This window comes from Octopus bimaculoides, chromosome 6, assembly GCF_001194135.2.
Source record: "Octopus bimaculoides isolate UCB-OBI-ISO-001 chromosome 6, ASM119413v2, whole genome shotgun sequence".
Classification (NCBI taxonomy): Eukaryota; Metazoa; Mollusca; class Cephalopoda; order Octopoda; family Octopodidae; genus Octopus; species Octopus bimaculoides.
This window is the reverse complement of record NC_068986.1, coordinates 9,244,625-9,264,972: the sequence shown is the minus strand read 5'-3', so window position 1 is coordinate 9,264,972 and position 20,348 is coordinate 9,244,625. Positions and strand designations below refer to the sequence as shown.

Genomic DNA, 20,348 nt, shown 5'->3' with positions numbered 1-20,348 from the left:
GGTTTGGAATACCGACAAGTTAAAGTCTAAAAATACATTGTGGCGTTTTTTTCTTTCATTTTTTTAATAAGTTGATAATATTTTTCTAGAACTCTTAAGTAGGTACCCTTAATTAGACCTACTACTTGACAATCATTACCTTTCATGGGGGAAAATAGCGATCATTTAAGGTGAATTCTTGTTAAAAGTATTCAAACTGTGGGGGAAAAAAAAAATGAAAAAAGAAAAAAAAAAAAAAGCGATTTTTTTTTTATTAGAACCAGCATGGGATTAGCTGGCTTGGAACCAACAATTAGTTTTTTTTCTTCATTTCTAATGATGTTTGTGTATATGTATGCATGTATATATAAAAAATATATATACAGCACATACCGAAGCAGATAGTTAGCTCCCTACCACTAAACACCTATTAAAATTCTCCTAAGGTGGCCATAAATATCACGTGCTCATGTCATACAGAACAGATATGTCATGTTTCAACGCAAAATCCTTCCCACCTAAAGACACACTGATATTTTCAGTAGGTAGAGTTAATAATTTAGAGTGAAACTGTAATATTATTAGTCTAAATATTAGTTTAGTTAGAGGAAAAGAATTTTCTTTGGAAACTTATTTAACTTATGCCTGAAGACGTATAGAACTGAAGATAAGAATAGCGTAGGTCAAGCAATAGAACCAACCGGACTTCCGGCGTTCTATGTAAAGCTGGATTACTTTAAGCCAAATAACGCAGCATCGACTTGAATAACCTCTTTTCAATATTGAAGATTCAACAGAAGAACTCTTCAATATATCAGACACACAGGTAACAATGTATGTGTGTATATGCACATATATATATCATATATATACACAACACACATACATGCTCACACACACACACAATGTGTGAGTGTGAATATAAAAGATGTAGATAGACAGATATAAAGATTTAAATTGTTAAAGAGAAAGCATTTGAAACTAATGTTGGTTACAGAATCAATAAAAATAAAATAAAATGAATGAGTGAACGAAGTGACATAGGGTGGACAAATCCTCCAGTCATCATGAGAGAGTTTTACAGTTGTCTTTTGAGGAACTGGTTTGCCTTTTAGTGCACAATTGCACTATGTACAGGACCAAACAATTTGTCAAGGAGACAAAAATCCCATCATTAGGTGAGGAATATGTTGCTTCCATCGGTTGGTTGGACTGACCAAGAAACAATTGCCAGTAGTTTTAATTCTTTTCCCCAGCTGGTTCATAAAACATCAGTTTTCAATTGACAGTTTTTCCCTTCAATTTCATTTGCTTTGCAAGCTGCAATTGCTTGCGAGACAAATGTTAATAGTTCACCAATATCAAACTGATTATCTGCTTTTTGATGACATTAAGCAGTATTAAATGGATCCCCTGCATGTATTCCTATGAACCACATGTTGATGGTAAGTTGACAGTTTGGCTCTAGTGCGGGGGGGACTGTTGTTCCACTGCAGGGTTGTTGGAACAGCAGGACGACAGACACACATGCCTGGCATTGCCAACTACCATAGACATACACCGTTTCAGGAGGCCTTCTTCTTGTTTGGAACTGACCACGTATCCAGCTACAATGTAATACACAAAACAGAGGTAGATCATTGAGAACCAGGTCTGAAAGAGAGGAAACATCATCAATGGGGATCCTATTTACAACTGACCACATTCATTTGGAATACATCAAAGTTGAAACAAAACAAACGTGGTGCAATTGATGAGAACATGCCCGAAAGAATGAAGAAGAAATGCAAGCTGTTCACTTTCACATTACCTAAAACAAGAAGGAAATCATTTTAAATTACTTATGCCTTTGTATTCCTCTTTATTTGAATCAATTTTAATGCAGGTTATCAAACCCATGCTTTAATCCTAAAAGATCAATTACCAAATTTTAAGACCGGGATTATCCAGGAATTAGCACAGAAATTTCGAATGTGTCCACACAGACATTGTACAGGAAATGTGTTACAATCAGAAGACAACGGCAGTTAAGTCATTTAATACATTCCTTAAAACTCCAGCTTTGCTTTAGCCATGAAATGTTATTCACAATATCACTTGTCCAGAGAAGGAAACAGTGTATTTTCTTTTGACTTTCCTCTTCAAAATTTTGTAATTTATCAAAAGAAAGAGGCTTCACTTCAACAGAAGTATGGTAATAACAGATTCCTAAATTCTCCACTATTTTAATACATGAAATGTACAACCCAATAAATCAACACACAACTGTCAAACCACTTCAGCAAAACCTGAAAAAATGGTGTTCTACAAATATTCCTGGCAAACTTTCAGTGAAATAATGAGAAATATAGAAAATGGAATTATTTCTATAATTCATCAAACAAAATCTTATGGAATTTATTTCTCCAGTATTTTAGAAAAAATTGCAAGAAATAAAACAAAAAAAAAGGGTGGAGGCTGAAAAGTTCATTGGCCGACTATGAAGGAGTGATGCTGGGAGGTGTGACACCTTGCATGCATTAATTGCAACTCTTCTTATTAACAACATGCAGAAATGCAGGACATTTATGCAGACACGGCTGCTATGTTATGGGATGATGGTCAGCTTCATCACCAGTGCAAAATGGGCAACGAATTCAGAAGTCTTGAAGACAACCCAACATGTTATAACTGATGAGGAAAACCTTGATCGTGTTCATCACATGGTGATGGATGACAGGTGATTGACTAGAAACCAAATAGCCAATGCTATTAGCATATCCCTTGACAGAGTTGAGAATATTCTGCACAATGAACTTTGCATGACAAAGGTTTCTGCTTGGTGGGTGCCACATCTTCTGACACCTGATCAAAAGTGCACCAGACTGATCACATCACAGGAGAAATCCGACATTGTCTGAGGCAGATCCATCTGGTTTCCTTGAACATTTCCTAACCCAGGATGAGTGTTGGGTTTATCACTTTGAGTCAGAGACAATCCATGCAGGGGAAACACTCCTCCTCACCTGCTCCAAAGAGAGCCTATGACATTTCATCTGCAAGGAAGGTGATGGCTTCAGGGTTTTGGGGTGCAAAAGGCATTGTGTTTATTGACTATCTTCAAAAGGGCCACACCATCAACAAAGAGTGCTCTGCCAACTTGCCGAGGCAGTTATGAAAAGCTATCAAGACCAATCACCCAGGAAAACTGAGGAAAGGCCTCTCGTTACATCAGGACAATGCTCCAGCACACAAGTTCTTGATTTTGATGGCTGCTGTGCACAAGTGTGGCTTTGAACCGGTTGATCAGCCTCCCATTCTGCCGATTTGGCCTCATTTGACTATCATCTGTTCCCTAACATGAAAAACACTTGGCTGGGAACCAATATCAAAGTGATGATGTTGTCACGTCTGCTTTTGATGACTTTTTTGACCAAGCTTCTTCATCAGCAGGGTCCAAGCACTGCAACACTGATGAAAGAAGTGGACCAGAACGGGTTGAAAGATAAACCTCAATTGGTCATGTTCCATAAGAGTATCTTAAACAGCCTATGAACTCTTCAGCCATGAGAAACTAAGATAGAAATAATAAAGTAACAAACATGATTGGAGTTCCTTACTTTTTTATTTTTTATGGGAAAAACTACATTGTACAGAAAAAAAAAAAGATTAGGCTTATCTGTGAGGCAGATTATACATTTAGTATATCTTTACTTTTTATCAAACAATATTACATGGGACTTAACAAAGCAGCTAGAAAGTTTAGAAGATAAATCGATAACTTATGAAATATTGAATAAGAGAATAAGCAAAGTATAAAATGGAAGGAAGAAAGATCAGCAATTTACAATTAGCTGGGAAGAAGGAAAATGATAATAAAGCAGATAAAAGTTCTTGAGTGAGAAGATTCTAGTGAATGTATGGAGACTAGTTCAGTTCTGACTTGAGCTTCCACAAGTGTTTTTTTTACTAAATGGCACTGGTACCATTATGTCAGACTCCAATATGTGCGAAACTAAGAATAATGCTAGCTGCCAGGTTCCAGCCAGCAAAACTGTCATTCATCCCTGCATACAATAAGCCTGCCTAGGGTTGAACAGAAAGCATGGAAATAAATTAGAGCAATGAATTTTAAAAAGTTTTCATCAAAATCTACATCAGTCAGGCAGTCAACTAGAAATTAGGATAATTTTAATGATGGGATTGGCGAGGAAAAAGAAAGCAATTTTAAACCAAGAGGGAAAACAGGATTTTCCAGTAAATGAGGAACATATACGGAAGTTTTTTTTTCTAAATACAATAACCCCACTTTTATATACAGCCTCATCTTAGCTATGTACGCCATTTGTCTGTTTAGGGCTTTTATTAATAAATACCTATAAAGGCAGAGATGGAAAATCATGAAAGACACGAGCCTGAATTGTGATAAAAAGACAGTAAATGCAAGGAAATATGAAGGCAGGGCAGGGAGTTGGATAACAATGAAAGAAAAAGCAGGGAGCAAGTGGGTTGCTGGAAGAATGACTGAAATAGAAAATTCATTTGCCAATAATTCAGCAAGATTGTTCACATACAGGTAGATATATTTGGTAGTAATTCTGGTAAAACTTAACAAGATATAAATAATGATAGCCAAGTAAGAAAAATATTGTAAACTACAAAGAAATTTTACAGGCTTGAAGGAGAGGACAAAGGTGGAAAATGGTGATAAAGCCATGAATAACCTTTGAAAATTTGTTCTACTTTTGACAGCAGCAACTTTGCAATAAACACACCCCATATATAGATATATCAATTGTCATTGTTCAACACCAATTTTTCCAGGCTGGCAAGGACAATGAATATTCCACCTGATGTGTCCTCAAACACAGCAAACTGCCACAAGTCTCAGTCCCTTGTCATCTGTCCTCATCCATCACCATACCAGCAGTTTTCTCCCTTGCAAACGATATCTGATGCCCCAGTTTTTCTCTCAAAACACTGACATTACCCATCCATACTGGCTTCAGTTCTTTTAAACGTCTGCACATCCCCAATAGTCAGTCCAGGTCTCACTGCCATGCAGCACAGATGTTCGTGCTCAGGCATCACACAATCTGCTTTTCACTCTGAGGGAGCGGTCCCACATTATACACACACCCCAGCTAGAAAAAGAAACAAGATGGTGGAGAGAAAAGTAGGCATTAAAACATACTCTCAAAGTACAAGAGGGTGGATATGTGAGAAGAGATGAACAGGATAGTTGAGAACTGGTCAGGGGAGATCAAAAGGTGTAGGGAATAAATATGTGCATCTCTGTCCTCAAGTATAATTACAGCAGTTGAGGGTAGAGCTGTAAGCTTAGAAGAGTAATATGTGTTAAGATGGGTGGTTGCAGGGGACAACTTCAATGTTCGATATTATCTCTTCTACAGCAACATATCTGTTCCTATCCCTTCATCTTAATCGTACATTCTTAACACCTAATGTACAAGCCAGCTCTCACAACGAAGGTCTTATTTATGCGAATTGCATCCAGTGCACAATTGGCAACCAGCCTTGGTTCAACCTTCTGTTAGAGCCACCTATCTCTTTAATCAGAATTCAGAGCCTTGGACATTCTTCACGATGAGTTTGCCCCAGCAACAAGGAATCCTCACACTACGTCCCAGAAACCCACCACAGCCAACATCTTTACATTCTTCAAGATATTTATACTGGTCATACTTCTGAGTGAGCAGAACTGCTCAGTCAAAAATATTGATTCTCTTGCCTCCACACCAAATGACCAGTTGTCTTTTTCTTAATCAGTCTTTGGTAAAATCTTCCACAACCTGCAAATCTGCAGCCACTTTCAACATCGTCAGACATTTACTTTGCTAAGACAACATTGAGGTCTTGTTTGATTCCAGACTGTCCTTGAAGCCTAGGAATTTTTTTATCTAGTTCTATTATGACTATAATGAAAGCACTAGCACATGGCAGACCAAAATGTCTGAGAATCAAGCTTCAACACACAGCATGTATGGTTTTTGCAGGCCATTTATTTCTAACTTCTCCAGTGACAACCAGACCACAGGGCAAGGCCTTGTAGAATACTTCCTCCGCGTTGACAAATGCTAAATACACTGATTTTCTTTGACTAAATACTCCTCCTGCAGTTGCCTCATCTTGAATACTGCATCTACATTACTTTTCCCTGGCACAAAACTGTACCTCATCTCCTCCAATTTCCTACTTATTCATTCAAGCCATAATTCCATGACCAGGCTCAGGAATTCCATCTAAAGTATCTTCTTCACTCTTGCATAAACCAATCATGAGGCAACTATGCCAAGCGCTGATTGACCACATGGGTAATTGGGCTGTACCCACTCAAAAGGCGCATTTGAATTGAACCTGAAACTACATGGTTGGGAATCAAACTTCCTAAGCACACCCATAACTATAGATACATGTCTGTGTGTACATATACTGAACATAATGCAAAAATGGACCTTTTCCATTAACTGCAAACAAACAATGGGTTCTAAGCAGAAGCAATATTCCACCATCAAGGTGATGAAAGAGTGGCGCAGGTGGCCTGACATCCCTAGGTGACAAAAGATGGATGAATAAGAAAAAAAGGAACCAACACTGAAGACAAGCCCTATGGTGGGAAACCACGGGCATGAAATGATTGATGCGGACAGGCAAATTATAATCCTTGAACTTGCCATACATGGGCTGTGGTGACAATGCGTTATAGAAAGTGCAAGCATTTGAGCATGGGCAGTATATGCCAAATGGATATCTTGACAGTCGACAATTCTTCATTTGTTGTTATTGTGGAAGCCAATGAGAAGCTTGTTTGCAATCTATTGACAGGCAATGAAATAAGAGTGTGTTTTTGTGATTCAGAGATGAAGGCCCAATCAAATGGAACAGCATATTGCATCTCTTCAACATTAAACAAATTCTGGAGTTAATGATTGGCACAAAAGGTTATGTGGTCCATATTGGCAAGGCAAAAGTATTGTTCTCCTTGATATTCAGTCTTTGGGAATGGTATCTACTGGAATATTTTCAAGAGTTTACTGATGGAGTCAACGTATAGAGGAGAAGGGAACCAAATTAGTGAAGAAAGTTGGGCCTACTTTGGCACTGCTTTTGCCACATTTTTGTGGTCGTATACACAAACATAGACATTACATACAGGTGTCTTTTCTTAGTTTAATTTGTAAGCTTATAAATATATTGCAATGTGTGGATGGAGAAGTTTGAAATTATATGTCAATATCTTAATTCTGAAGGATTTACATATTTACAGCAGGTCTTTAATGAGAACCTGATTTGCTGTTTCTTCTAGTTTTGAAAAACCCAGCTCAGATAACTAATTATTACAGCAGTGACTCAGTCACTAACCATAGCTTCAACTCTAACATTTGTTTAGTTTAGAGGTGTTTGCTGGGTTAAATTTCTTTTCCCCGTCACAGATTGTCATACATTACAACTGAGGTCTTGACAAGAATTCTTTTAAATCAACACTGACAATACCATCCACATTTTCTGGCTTCTTAAAATTTGCATTAACAGGAATATTCTGTCTACAGATACACTGCACATCTCATAGGTTGATATGGGTGACCACCTGAGTGCAAAGCCTACAGTCTATATTAGCAGTCACCACTTTGTCCTTTCGGCTTACTTCATATAACGGTGGTGATTCTAGAAGTGCAGACAAAAGTAACCAAGTGTTTTTTGAATACACTTCTAATCATCCTATTTCTCTGGCCAGATACTGGAAACTTGTGGGCCCTTGAACCCTAGGCTAATTTAGTATGTAGAGGGTGGGACATTGAGATCTTTAAAATACTGATCTGGGATTGGTATATCACTTCAAGGATCTATCTTCCACACACACTGCATAACTTCCCACAGACTAGTGTCTTTGACCTCTCCCAGTTTCATAATGAGTTGCATTCAGATGTTCTATGTGAGGCATCATGAGATTGATTCTGGACCTACAATTCTGCAACACTTTCATCATCAAAACACCTGAAAATTATTTTAGCTCAATTAACTAACCTGCCCAGAATGACTTATCTCATTGGAATAGATGTGAAAACGTGATCTCACCATGTAAACAACTGAGTTATGCCGGCTGGCATTCTTTTATAGGATATCTGAGTGCTGATAATTTTTGGAGATATTTTTCTACCTCAACTAATGAAATGTTTCACTATGGATAAAAAGCTAGATACCAGTTCAATGTCTTCATGTAGCAAATTTGAATCCGAAGGATTTCGAAAGAAAATACAAGGTGAACACAAGAACCACTCATGACTATGAATTAGATACTTCTATTCTTGAAAGCAAAATGATTCCGACAACAGTTCTGTGAGCAATCAAATTTTTAAAAAAAAGTTTGAGATTTCCGCACATGCTTGGAAGAAAACCAAGCATCTTTAGGAATATTGCGCTTGTTTGTACTTATACATTATGAGATGATTATATATATATACATATAAAGTTCTTGTACCTCCTCCACGGCAAGACACCTGTTTTTTGCCACCCTGTCAAACTCTAACCTTCCACCATTTGACATAAGACCACTTCCTGCAATGTCCTCCTCCCCTCTCAAAGGTCCTTTGTCTTGCAAGATAGTTGGTGACTTTGCCAGTGCTGGTGCCTCTTATAATGTACCCAATCTACACCGGAAAGTGGTTGGCACGCCAAAACAGACACAGAAGTCTGATAGTCTACTACTTGTCCAGCTCCTGTCAAACCGTCCAACCCATTGCCAGCATGGAAGGCAGTCACTAAACTATGATCATCATTATCATCATCGTCGTTTAACATCCGCTTTCCATGCTAGCATGGGTTGGACGATTTGACTGAGGACTGGTGCAACCGGATGGCTACACCAGGCTCCAATCTAATTTGGCAGAGTTTCTACAGCTGGATGCCCTTCCTAACTCCAACCACTCAGAGTGTAGTGGGTGCTTTTACGTGCCACCGGCACGAAGGCCAGTCCAGGAGCTGGGGGCACTGGCACGAGTGCTAGAAAGGCGTCCGCTGGGCACAGGTGCCATCACAATTTCGCTTTCGCTATGATATATATATATATATATATATATATACCTTACATGGAAAAATGCAAGTAAGAAAAACAATATTCTGCTGTTGCTACGTTCTGAATTCAAATTCCGCCAACGTAGACTTTGCCTTTCATCTTTTCGGGGTCAATGAAGTAAGTAGGAGTTACGCACTGGGGTCGATGTAATCGACTATCCCCACTTCCCCGCCAAATTTTTTTAATTAATATTACTTTGTAAATTAAAATCAAATAATTCTTAATATTCCAATTTTATCCTGAGCTGCAATATTTGAAGTAAAAAATTTTCTTGCTCTCTACTTTACCAGATGTAGTAAGTTGTCCTCAACCTTTCCAAGTGTAATAACTTGACCTGTAATTTTCCAGGTTTATAATCTTAAGAATATTACTTCTCTTGCTCGTATTTTCCCATGTAATCCATGTTTTTTCCAGTCTATGCTATTATGCTAATCAATAATGTGTCAGCGGTGTCGTTGATAATTTTTTCCTTACCCCAATGATGCTGGTGACATATTAAAAGTCCCCTTATAGAACTGTTTTCAGCCTCCAAACAAACACTCATACCTTTTTGCATGAGGTTGATACCAAGAAATTCCTTGAATTGAACTCTCTCATTTAAGTTTAATTAAAATATAGTTTGTCTTTAAAATAAAAAAGTTAATTATACTTAAATCCAATTTTTTTGCCATATATTTGTTTCCATAGTTTACCTCACAACTTTTTTGATACAAACTTTTGATGGATAGGAACAAAACTATGAAATTCTTCATGTTTTCTTCTATCATTGAAGCTAAGATAACTATACTTTTATTTTAAAATAAAAAAGTTATTTAGATATATACTTGATTGTTGGTGCAACAAATTCTCATATAAACCTTTCTCAACTGGATCAAATCTCAATTTTTTTATGCCAAAATGTAGCAAGGGACCAGTCCTCTTCAAAAATGTTAAGTTTTCAATTCGGCTAAGAACTGAATGGTGTTGTGCATGAGTAAATTTCAGCCTTAAGAATATTATTCAACTACTACTGTAGTTGAATGATACACACACACACATCTGATTCTTTTTCAAATTTACTTGTAAGATGTGGTAAATTTTGATTAATTTGTATTGTGAATCATTATGTGTTTTTCTATTTATATGTATGCACATGAATTTATTGCACTTTGTGCATTTTATTCTCTAATTTTCTTTAAAAATAAATTCCACCCTCATGATACACCTGTCTTATGTGTATTAAGTTCCACTGACAAACTGTAATTTGCACAATTCTATATTTTAAAATTTTGTTGTGTACTCAATTGAATGCTAGGTAGTAACTCATTTTCTAGGCTGATGCTTAAACAAAATTTAAATAATTTCATATTCTGATGAATTAACCTGTAATCAGCCTCATGAGACAAAAAAACAATCCTTTTGATAAATTGCATTAATATGCTCCTAAATAAAAGTTTTTATAAAACTTGTCTAAATTCACAATAACTTTCTAACAGAAACATAACAGCTGTAGTTTGTTAATAAATATAGTAAGAAACAGGTTAATACTATTTTGCAATTATAGCTGTGAACAATAGTCATGGGAGCTGAAGACAAAGTGACCCCACAAAAGCAACATGGTTCCCTACTGTCTCCTGTACATCATTGTTCACGAAACAATGCATAGTTTCTCATATTTATCCCCAGCTTATTGTTACCCTGCAATTGTTATACATCCACATCCTCTCCACCCTATTTAGAGAGTGTCTGTGAGCTAATAATACAGAGGAGCATGGAATTTTTCGGCATTCAATTTCTTGTATCCTTCAATGTATTCGTAAATTGGATGAAAGTGTTGCCGTAGGCTCACAGCATCAACAATATTCTATATTACCCGAGATACTTTGATATCATTAGCATAGCTCATTCGAGCGACCATATGTAGAACTGAGATGATGTCCAATAGAGCCAGCAACTGACCTTCTGAGAGTCCAAATTCAAGGTTTCCTTTTGAGAGAGTACTGTTGTCCATGACCGTCTGATTTCTGCCCCTTAAAAAGTCATACAACCACTCTCCAAATTTCCCAACTACGATACGATCAGACTGCCCCATGTTCAACTTTACATCATGAAAATGATGATATAGATATATACACACATTTTAATTAAATACTTAAAAACATAAGCAAAAAGGTTTACATGTAAATGAACGAAAAACAATTTACACAAAGATTTTTTTTTGTATTCAAAACAGTAATTTTTTGATCAATAGAAGAAAAATTAATGTGCTTGAATTTTATCAGAGGAAAACTGAAATATATAAATTTATGTGAGATTTATTTCTCTAAAAACATAAAATAGAATATTTACCTGATAGATAAGCCAACTTCAGACTCATCGCCTATAGCCGCCCCCATAGCTACCACCACCACCACCATAACCACCTAAAAGAAATTACAATAATTGGTTAGTAATTTACATAATAGCTGAAATTTATAGAAAAGCTAAAGATGAAAACAGGCATATGATCAACAAGCGTTTTAATTTATATAATATATTGAATGAAGGTAATTAAAATAAAATGTCAATAATTTGCTACACACCTCCAAAGGTTTCATAGCCACCACCTTGATTCCAACCACCTTGACCACAGCCTCCATAGCCATGTTGGTTACCATAGCCACCATGACCACCACCATAATTACCTGAGCAGAAACATCAATTAAAATAGAAATTAATCAAAGGCAATAAAAATAATAAAGATTCATGCTACAAACGAAGTTTACATGTACAAGAGAGAGAGTGTGTGTGTGTGTGTGCATGTGTAAACTCATGCATACACATGGATAGCTGCTGCATGTGGCTTCATCATATTCATTTCAAAAGCCACCTGGCTTCAAAGCTCATTGCTTCTGCCATTGTCATAACCAATGACTCATGATTCCAATTGTCAGGCAGAAATCACATTAATAGGTTGTGTGTGTGTTGTCTTCTCATAGTGTGCAATGTTAAAACAATATTGAAAACAATGAGGGTTGGTACCCAGAAATGTTAGCATGGGATATGCAGACACTAAAACGATTCTGACAATATAACATCTACACACACAAGGGGCATTACAGAAGTGTTGAGGCTTTTCTAGGAGAAGCAGTTAGAACTGTCTTAGATTCTTGTAAATTTAGTATATTGTTACTTCTAATAAGCTGACCTGCCATTTTTTTTATTTTGAAGGAGACAGCTATAACAGCACTTCAAACACTGCTTGATACAGCTGACTAGGTTGTAGAATGCAGCTGGGATATATGAAATCTTGCTATGCAATAAAGTTGTGTTAAACTGCAAAAATGCTACACTCCAGATTGCTTATGGATTAACTTGCATGAGCCAAACATTTATTTTCAACTGGCACAAGAAGCTCATAATCCTCTTTTTTGACAGCAAGGGCATTATCTACATCCACCAGGTTTCCTCTGGTCAAGTGGTCAACCAAAAGTAGGTATTGAAGGAATTTAGGAGATTTCATCACAATAGGCCAGAGCACCTGCAGCAACCCAATTCCATCCTGGAAACCAACAAGTTGACAGACATGGACCTCGAAACTGTCCTTCACCCATTGCCCCTTACAGTCCAGACCCTTGCTCCTTATGACTTTTGGTTGTTCACTAAGCTGAAAGAGGCTGTGACAAGGATCCTGGACACCACTTTGAAGGAGTCTTTTATATCTTTGAAATTAATGCCTCAAGACTTGTGGAATGCACCTTGTGTAACACACAATCTCACTGTGTGTGTATATATATATTTGAAATATCTACACACACCATCTATCAACACAAATAGAACAAGCATCATGTTACAATCATTTGTTCCCATTTCAAAGATCCCTTGTGAGATTTACAATAAGAATCAAGGGGCCATGTAAAAGAAGAACATAGCAGTTAATCAAACAAATTCAACGCCATTATTATCACTACATTGCAAAGTAGGAAGAAAGAAAGAAAGGAAAAAAAAAAACCTCCATTTCAATGCCAAACCAAATGTTTATCAATTATGATATAACCCAGTTCTTTAATAATTTGATATAATCATAGAATTGTTGTGGTGGATTCTCAGATGAAGGAGAAAGGCTAATTAGTGCAAAAATTTCATCATAAAGTTTTAATTGGTGATTTATTGCCCTACAGATATTTAGAATGTTTAATCATATAGGAAATAGCAGTAATGTGCAAAGCCAAAGGTATTAATATGGAAATACTGAAGCCAAAGCGCTGTAGAATCTAGCTACAGCATTTAATACTGCACTCTTTTGGAATCCAACACAAATGCCACTGAATTTTAGAATGTTTATTAAGACTGCTAAAAGCTGCAACACCAAGACTGACCATAATGTCTGTAATTGGAACCATAGAATAATTCCAGAAATTGTGTTGCTTCACAAGTGGACTTTAGGGAACCATAACCAAAACAATATGTTAAAGAAACAGAGAAGAATTAGAAAAGCAGAAAGGAAGCACTTTAAATATTGTCTGTAAACGTGGATTCTCATGAGAATGTTATGCTCACTAAAACAATATTTTTTCCAAATATCTGCTAATGATGAAACAAAGAGGCTTTAAATATTAGGTTTAGAGTATTCGAATAATTGTTGAAAGTTGTTATATATATAAAAAATTAAGAAAAATAAAATCAAACTGTAATATATAACTTGCCAGGTGTAGTTCTTGAGTCATCATGTTGACCATGCTGGTGTCTGGGCAACCCAGGGTCTCTAGAACTTGCTTTTGCCGTAATGATGCATCCCATTGTCTAAGCAGACAGATGGAGACCAAATTAGTGACATTCTGAACAAGTATATGAAGAACCATGAAAGACAGAAATTCTGTAGCTGCTGAGTGGTTAAGAACAGTCGACCCACTAGCATTGCATTGGGTGCATCCCTAAATATGGTACCCCATAATCTAGCTGAAAAGAGCTAAAACTCACATCAGAGGGATAAATTCCTAGATTTGCTTAAGGATCCAATCTAGGATAGAAACAAACCAAAACAAACATTTTTTTTAATCATCTAATTTTGCCTTAAATTTCTGATACTACTACATACCTTGGTATCCGTAGCCTCCACCATAACCAGGGTGACCACCTCGCCCTCCCCAATTACCTGGACCTAAAATTGGAGAAATTAAATGTCTTTATTAAAAAAATATTCCACTGGAGGAAAACAATTACACTGAGTCACAAAAAAAGCACTAAGAGGCAAAATTTCAAAAGCAAGCAACGCACAAAAATTATACGAAAAAATTTATTTAAACTAAAATAGTAATTAAAACTTGTAGCTTACAGCCAGCCTAAAAGTCGTATTCTTTAATTAAAAGTTAGGCTCACTACAAATATAGAATCTTAAAAAATACGATAAATTATATTTTAACCCTTTAGCATTTAAACCAGCCGTATCTAGCCAAAATATTCCATCCATTTTATGTTCAAATTAGCCAGATCTGACCTCTCACACCTACCCAACAATGTAATTCTAAAAATACAATCAGATCATCAAAATTTTTAAGTCGTGAGATAATGTATGATAATCCAAAAGAATGTGAATAAATAAGTATTACATTTGATAGAGTAAGGGCTGAATGCCAAAGGGTTAAGCATGCATTTTCGTATATTTCAATGTGCTAAAGTATTGTTTTTCCACTAAGAAAAAAAAAGTGCAATTAGTAGACTGTGCATCCATGCAAGTTAGTGAAAAAAGAAAATGATGTGTGATCATCCTTATAATAATCTATAAAAAGCAATAGGCTTGCACTTAAGAAAAAAAAAAAAAGAAAAGCTAGTTTGTTCTGTTGGTAATAGTTTCAATTCCACCACATAACTCAACTTCCTAGTTCACTAGATGCACACCCGTTAACAAAACAAATACAATTTAACTGATCTCATAAATGTAGTTAATCTAAAAATTTCAATGACATTGAAAACCAAAATCTTTTCAACATTCTCTGATGAAATACAATAGGAAATACATAAAGCTATTCAGAAGCACAAAATAATCTAAAAATCAATTCATAAAAAATAAAGATTTGCAAACTCTACACAAAATAAAAACAGCAGCAGCACACAATAAGAAACGAGAAAGTTTGGAGCCATTTAGTAGTTGTAAATACTTTAAAAAAAAATGCTTAAACAAGGAAAAGGGACAAATAAAGATGAAATATTAGAAGAGAACACAGAAAATAGATGAGTGTCTATAATTAAGTAATAAATACTTATTAATAACATTATTATGATTAGGGAAACAAAATTTAAAAAAAATTAAACCAAAATATTATATACAGGTCAGAAAACTATCATCACACAGGAAACTGCTACATCGAACTATTTCAGAGGGAATCAATGAAAGTTAACGACATATCAGTTTCCAAATGACAAGTTGTTCAGTTTACTTAGTTTAGCTTCTTCTTACCTTGGTGATATCCTCCATTGAAGTTACCACCGTAGCTGTAATTACCAGGTGAGTTGTGCCAGTCACCACCGCCTGCACAGAACAGTAGTAAGTTTCAGAGAAATAGTTACCTGCACAAACCTATACAAGTGGTTGTTACCCTAGAGCACATATATTGGAATAACCGTCTCCAAAATTTAACCTCACACACTACATTCTAGCATTCAAATTAAATACAAAAATTACAATGTTTTCCTTAAATACATCTTCACACAATTTATGCCAACTCAATTTACATTCATAAGTCAATATTCAAAATTCTCACAGAAAACTAGAATTTTTATTGTTCACTAAAATAGACAAAACACTGAAATAAGTCAAAAGCCAAAAGATTCTATCTGGAACATGCAGTCAATAAACTGTAAAGGATCCTGTTTATACATCAACCCTCTCTCCCTCAATAATAATGATATCATATACCAACAAATATGTAAATCAGCATTGTAGCACGACTTACACCTAATTCGTAGACTTAATTTAAGCAAAAAGTGTGGGCAGGCTCGGGAAGGGAATTTAATATAAAAACAACAATATAAGACAATATAGTTAAATATGTAAAACATCTAACAATTCTCATTTGAAGTTTGCTTTCTGTTATATGCAGCAAGTGAGGTTTCTTTAAAAATTTCTCAATTATATTGCTATGAATTTGTACAAACACAATTAGATTATATTTTCATTTAATAATCTACTTGTTGTTCTAAATCCTTATTCAATATGGATAACTCAGAAATAATAACTCGACAAGGGAACAAAGTAAAGCAGGTCTGCAGAATTAAGTCATAAATACACAGCAAATTCCCAATGCTGTCCAATGTGACATCAGATTTTCGAAAAGTTGTTTTCTTGTTATATATAGATAACTCTAGCATTTCAATGTCTACTCAGGAGATGAGGCAATTAGAATAGACACCAATCAAATAAAGATTCATTGTATGCCTTCACAAGCCAAATCTTGATATTGCATACTAAATATAAGTTCCAAAAATAAAGAGGGAGGGAGGGGAGAGAACATTGAGCAATTCTAAAATTGAACAAAGATTTAAAATGGAATTTCTATTCTTGTAGATGCTTAAAAAGCCCAGAGTTAGGTGATTAGGGTTACAAAAATACTATTTTTACACATGCAAACTAGAAGCAAAAGATGGAATAGATTACAAAAATAACTAAAGAAGTGCAAATTTGTCCAAAACTATCAGGTTTTAAAATGTTTATTATTAATTATTAATCATTATTATTATTATTTTAGTTAATGACTAAATAATGTGCATTAATGGAAAGGAATGACAAACACTCACCTCGGCCGCCACCCATACCACCTCGATTCCCACGACCTAAAAATATCATAAAAATATACAACAATATTGTAAAATGTGTACGAATTAAGAGAGAAGTGAATGAAAGCCAATATATAAAAAGGCAGCAGCTGTAACTTACCATGTGGTCCTGGTGGCCCCATGTGTGGGCCAGGCCCCATTGGCCCCATCGGTCCCATATGTGGGCCAGGTCCCATAGGCCCCATTGGTCCACTCATTTGGTTCATATTCGCCTGTTTGTTGTGATTCATTTCAGCACGAGACAAGGCTTTTTTAACTTCTATCCGTTTGCCTTTGAAGTCATAGTACTTTCGTACTAAAAAGATATAAAAAGTTCAATTGAAGTAGTTAGAAAAAAAAATTTTTTTTCATTTCCTATCTTTCAAGTTAGAAATATTTATTAAATATTTCACAATTAAATGCCAAAGACATAGACAGGGATTATACTTACATACTAATTTGTCGACTGTGTCATAATCTTCAAATGTAATAAAACAAAAGCCTCTTTTCTTTCCTGTGCCCTTATCAGTTATCATATCAATCGACTCGATTTTTCCTTTAGAACTAAAAAATTCACGAATATCTTCCTCGGTTGTGTCTTCTTTAATGCCACCAACAAATAATTTTTTCACAGTAATTTGAGAATCTGTTTCCTAAAAAGACAACACAAATAAAACAATCATTTTATGAGGATAACTCTCTTATATTCTTACAAGTAAATCTTAAATATGAGAAGAACTCACATTTCTTGGCATAGCTCTCTTTGTCTCGACTTCTTTGTTGTCTATATTGTGGGGCCGATTACATTGGGCCTTGTCAACTTGTTCTTCTGTCTTATAAGTTATGAAACCAAATCCTCGAGACCTACAAAAAAGAATGTACTTTAAACATGAACATCAGTTTGCTTAAATTTATATTATTGACAGAACAAATAAGTATACAAGTGTTGTTGTGGAATTGGTAAAAGATATACTGTGGAAGAAATATCAAAATATAACAACTGATTGTCAAAGAAGTTCCATTAGAAATGGTAGCCAAGCCATCAGAATGCATCATTTTTTTTTATCAATTTATTTCTTCATCTGGGATGTGGGGTATGAGTAAACTTTTTTTTTTTGCCTTCACCAGACTGAAGATTGAACCCACAATCCTTATGTTAACTATGTCAGCACTCATCTGGGAAGTACCGGCACAAATAAGCTGCTCCCAGCCGACTCCTCTCAAAAGCACACATCATTATCAAAATGGATTTTTTTTAATAAAAAAAAAATAGTAAAATAATTTTAGGAACCATGTCAGAGGTGGAAGAGCTTCACCATTAATCTCTCATTAATCCTATAATACAATAAATATATTAATAAAACAGCTTAGTATCTCTCAAATCTAAGCTTCAGAAGACTTAATGAAGCTATCATTTTGAATAATCCAGCTTAAATCGATTAAGACCAAATAATTCAGTGTACGTGTATACTTTCTAAAAATAAAATTTACAGCTACATCCAACAAGATGGGGAGTGAGAAAAGGCGGCGAGGAAGAAGTAATACTAGAAGTCCCAATTAATTGGAACTCCGTTTCTATTGTCTCTACACCCCATTTATCTTACCTTTGTATAATACCAGCTACCTACTGGAATCATGGTAATTCACTCGTCCTCTCTCCCTTACCTCTAAATTCGTACATATAATTCAAATTATATAATTTTCGTTGTGATTTCCATCATTTATATATTAAACCTGATATTTCTAAAATAAAACGTTTTAATCACTTATATTAAAAGCAAAAATATAGTATAGTTGTAAGCAATAAGCTTACCTTTAGTAATTGTAACAATGAGGGCAAGTGGGGAAAAACTCACTAACAAAAGGACAAAAGTCAGACACACGCGCGCACACACACACACACAATAAATGTAAAGCCGACTTACTTTTTTGTGTTTGGATCTCGCATCACTACACAATCGACCACATCACCCCATGGTTCAAAATATTCTTTCATCGATTCTTCATTTGTGGAATAACTAAGTCCTCCGATGAAGAGCTTACAGAACTTCTCTGAATCGCTGTCGCTCTCTCGATATCTTCCTCTTGACTGTAAAAGAAAAATAGCAAGAAATATATAGGAACAATCAGGACAATTTCGGTCTGGGGAGTGCCGATCTCTCTAACATTAAATAAAATTGGTTTAATGAACAAAGTCATTTTTTTAATTCCTTAAAACTGACGGTTAACAGACACGTAATTTATTAGCTATGAATTAACAAAGCAATCGCTTATTTAAATCGCGGGATAAAAAGATTTTAACGAGAGAAAATCTAAATATATAATTGTAACTTACAAAGTCACCCGATCCCAGGTCAATAACGAAAAGAGGTTTTTAAACTGGATAAAATATCTTATATTTGCAAGGAATATAATATATAGTATCGTCATAAACCTGTTTCTATTCATTATTCTTGTCTTTCATCATATGCTAACTTTAAAACAGTTCGAATAAGAAATATTTTCTTTATAAAAATAGTATACATACATTTCTTGGCATGGTTCTGTCTTTGACTACTTTATGATTCTGTTGGAACCTAGAACACTATGAAAATTTAATATCAATTTTATGGAGCAGCAAGATCGTGCGTTAAGAATGAATGTATGTATACAGTTTCTCACAAGAACCGATTACAATCTCGGAAAAGATATCTATCAAGAATCCAGAAGTCCATTCCTCTCTATTCTGGATGCCAAAAGCAGAGTATAATAAATTTATCAGGATGTCTTCCAGATTTTTACTTTTAACATGGCAAAACAAAAGGTCACGTCAACGAAAAATTAGGTTACACCCTCCGATCGCTGTTAGAATCATCATTAATTAAAATAATTACATGTCCAACTTAATTAAGCTCAATGATATCGGTGCTGTTCATAATCTCAACACATATTTATTCATCTATTAGAAATAAGTAAGCCTAATCTCAAATACACAATAATTAAACGCTATTTCAGCTGTATAATTAGAACATAAGCTAAAAGACCGGTGGAAAATAGCTAAAACAGCAAATAAAATCTCAAATCTCAAAGCTAATTGACTTAGATTTCCCGCTCGCACTCATCCATACTCTTTTTTATTGAAGTAATTCACAATACCGAAAATAAATTCAATCTGAAAAAATATTTTTGATTTTGAGTAAAATATTTTCTAACCGACGATGGTTACAAATAAAATATGCCGGGAATCCGACAATATTTCCACTTTAACAGAATGTTTAAAGAAACAATCTTTAGGTTTTCTTTTAAAAAAATAATTTTTATTGAACTACGATTTGTAAATCTACCCTTTTATTGTTAGACGGAAGAGAGAGGGAAAAGTGGTAAAATTAGGCCAATATCAGAGATTAGAAAAAAAAAAAAGTAATAAAGATTAGGTTTTACTGAGATTAATTGGAATAGCTTTCAGGAGAAAAAGTCCCTAATCACAAGACCCCATGACTACATACAACACAAAGATATATATATACACACACACATATATATATAT

At 35.1% G+C, this 20,348-nt stretch overlaps 1 protein-coding gene across 7 annotated transcripts in view; it reads right to left on the bottom strand.

Annotated features, from left to right (window-relative positions):
- Positions 1-1,447: 1,447 nt before the first annotated feature.
- The window catches only part of LOC106873551 (heterogeneous nuclear ribonucleoprotein A3), a 20,281-nt gene continuing 1,380 nt past the window's right edge, over positions 1,448-20,348 (bottom strand). The window contains exons 2-12 of one of the 7 annotated variants that reach the window (XM_014920968.2): positions 19,350-19,398; positions 18,748-18,911; positions 17,566-17,686; positions 17,274-17,475; positions 16,944-17,138; positions 16,805-16,840; positions 15,468-15,539; positions 14,109-14,171; positions 11,614-11,715; positions 11,381-11,454; positions 1,448-1,586 (exon numbers count right to left, since the gene is read on the bottom strand). In XM_014920968.2, the coding sequence (XP_014776454.1) occupies positions 11,405-11,454; positions 11,614-11,715; positions 14,109-14,171; positions 15,468-15,539; positions 16,805-16,840; positions 16,944-17,138; positions 17,274-17,475; positions 17,566-17,686; positions 18,748-18,911; positions 19,350-19,361 (1,017 nt within the window). In that variant the 5' untranslated portion in view covers positions 19,362-19,398 and the 3' untranslated portion in view covers positions 1,448-1,586; positions 11,381-11,404. Of the gene's footprint in view, positions 1,587-3,564; positions 4,045-11,380; positions 11,455-11,613; positions 11,716-14,108; positions 14,172-15,467; positions 15,540-16,804; positions 16,841-16,943; positions 17,139-17,273; positions 17,476-17,565; positions 17,687-18,747; positions 18,912-19,349; positions 19,407-20,348 lie in introns of those variants that run through there. The other 6 variants (XM_014920966.2, XM_014920967.2, XM_014920969.2 and 3 more) reach the window with 6 other exon arrangements.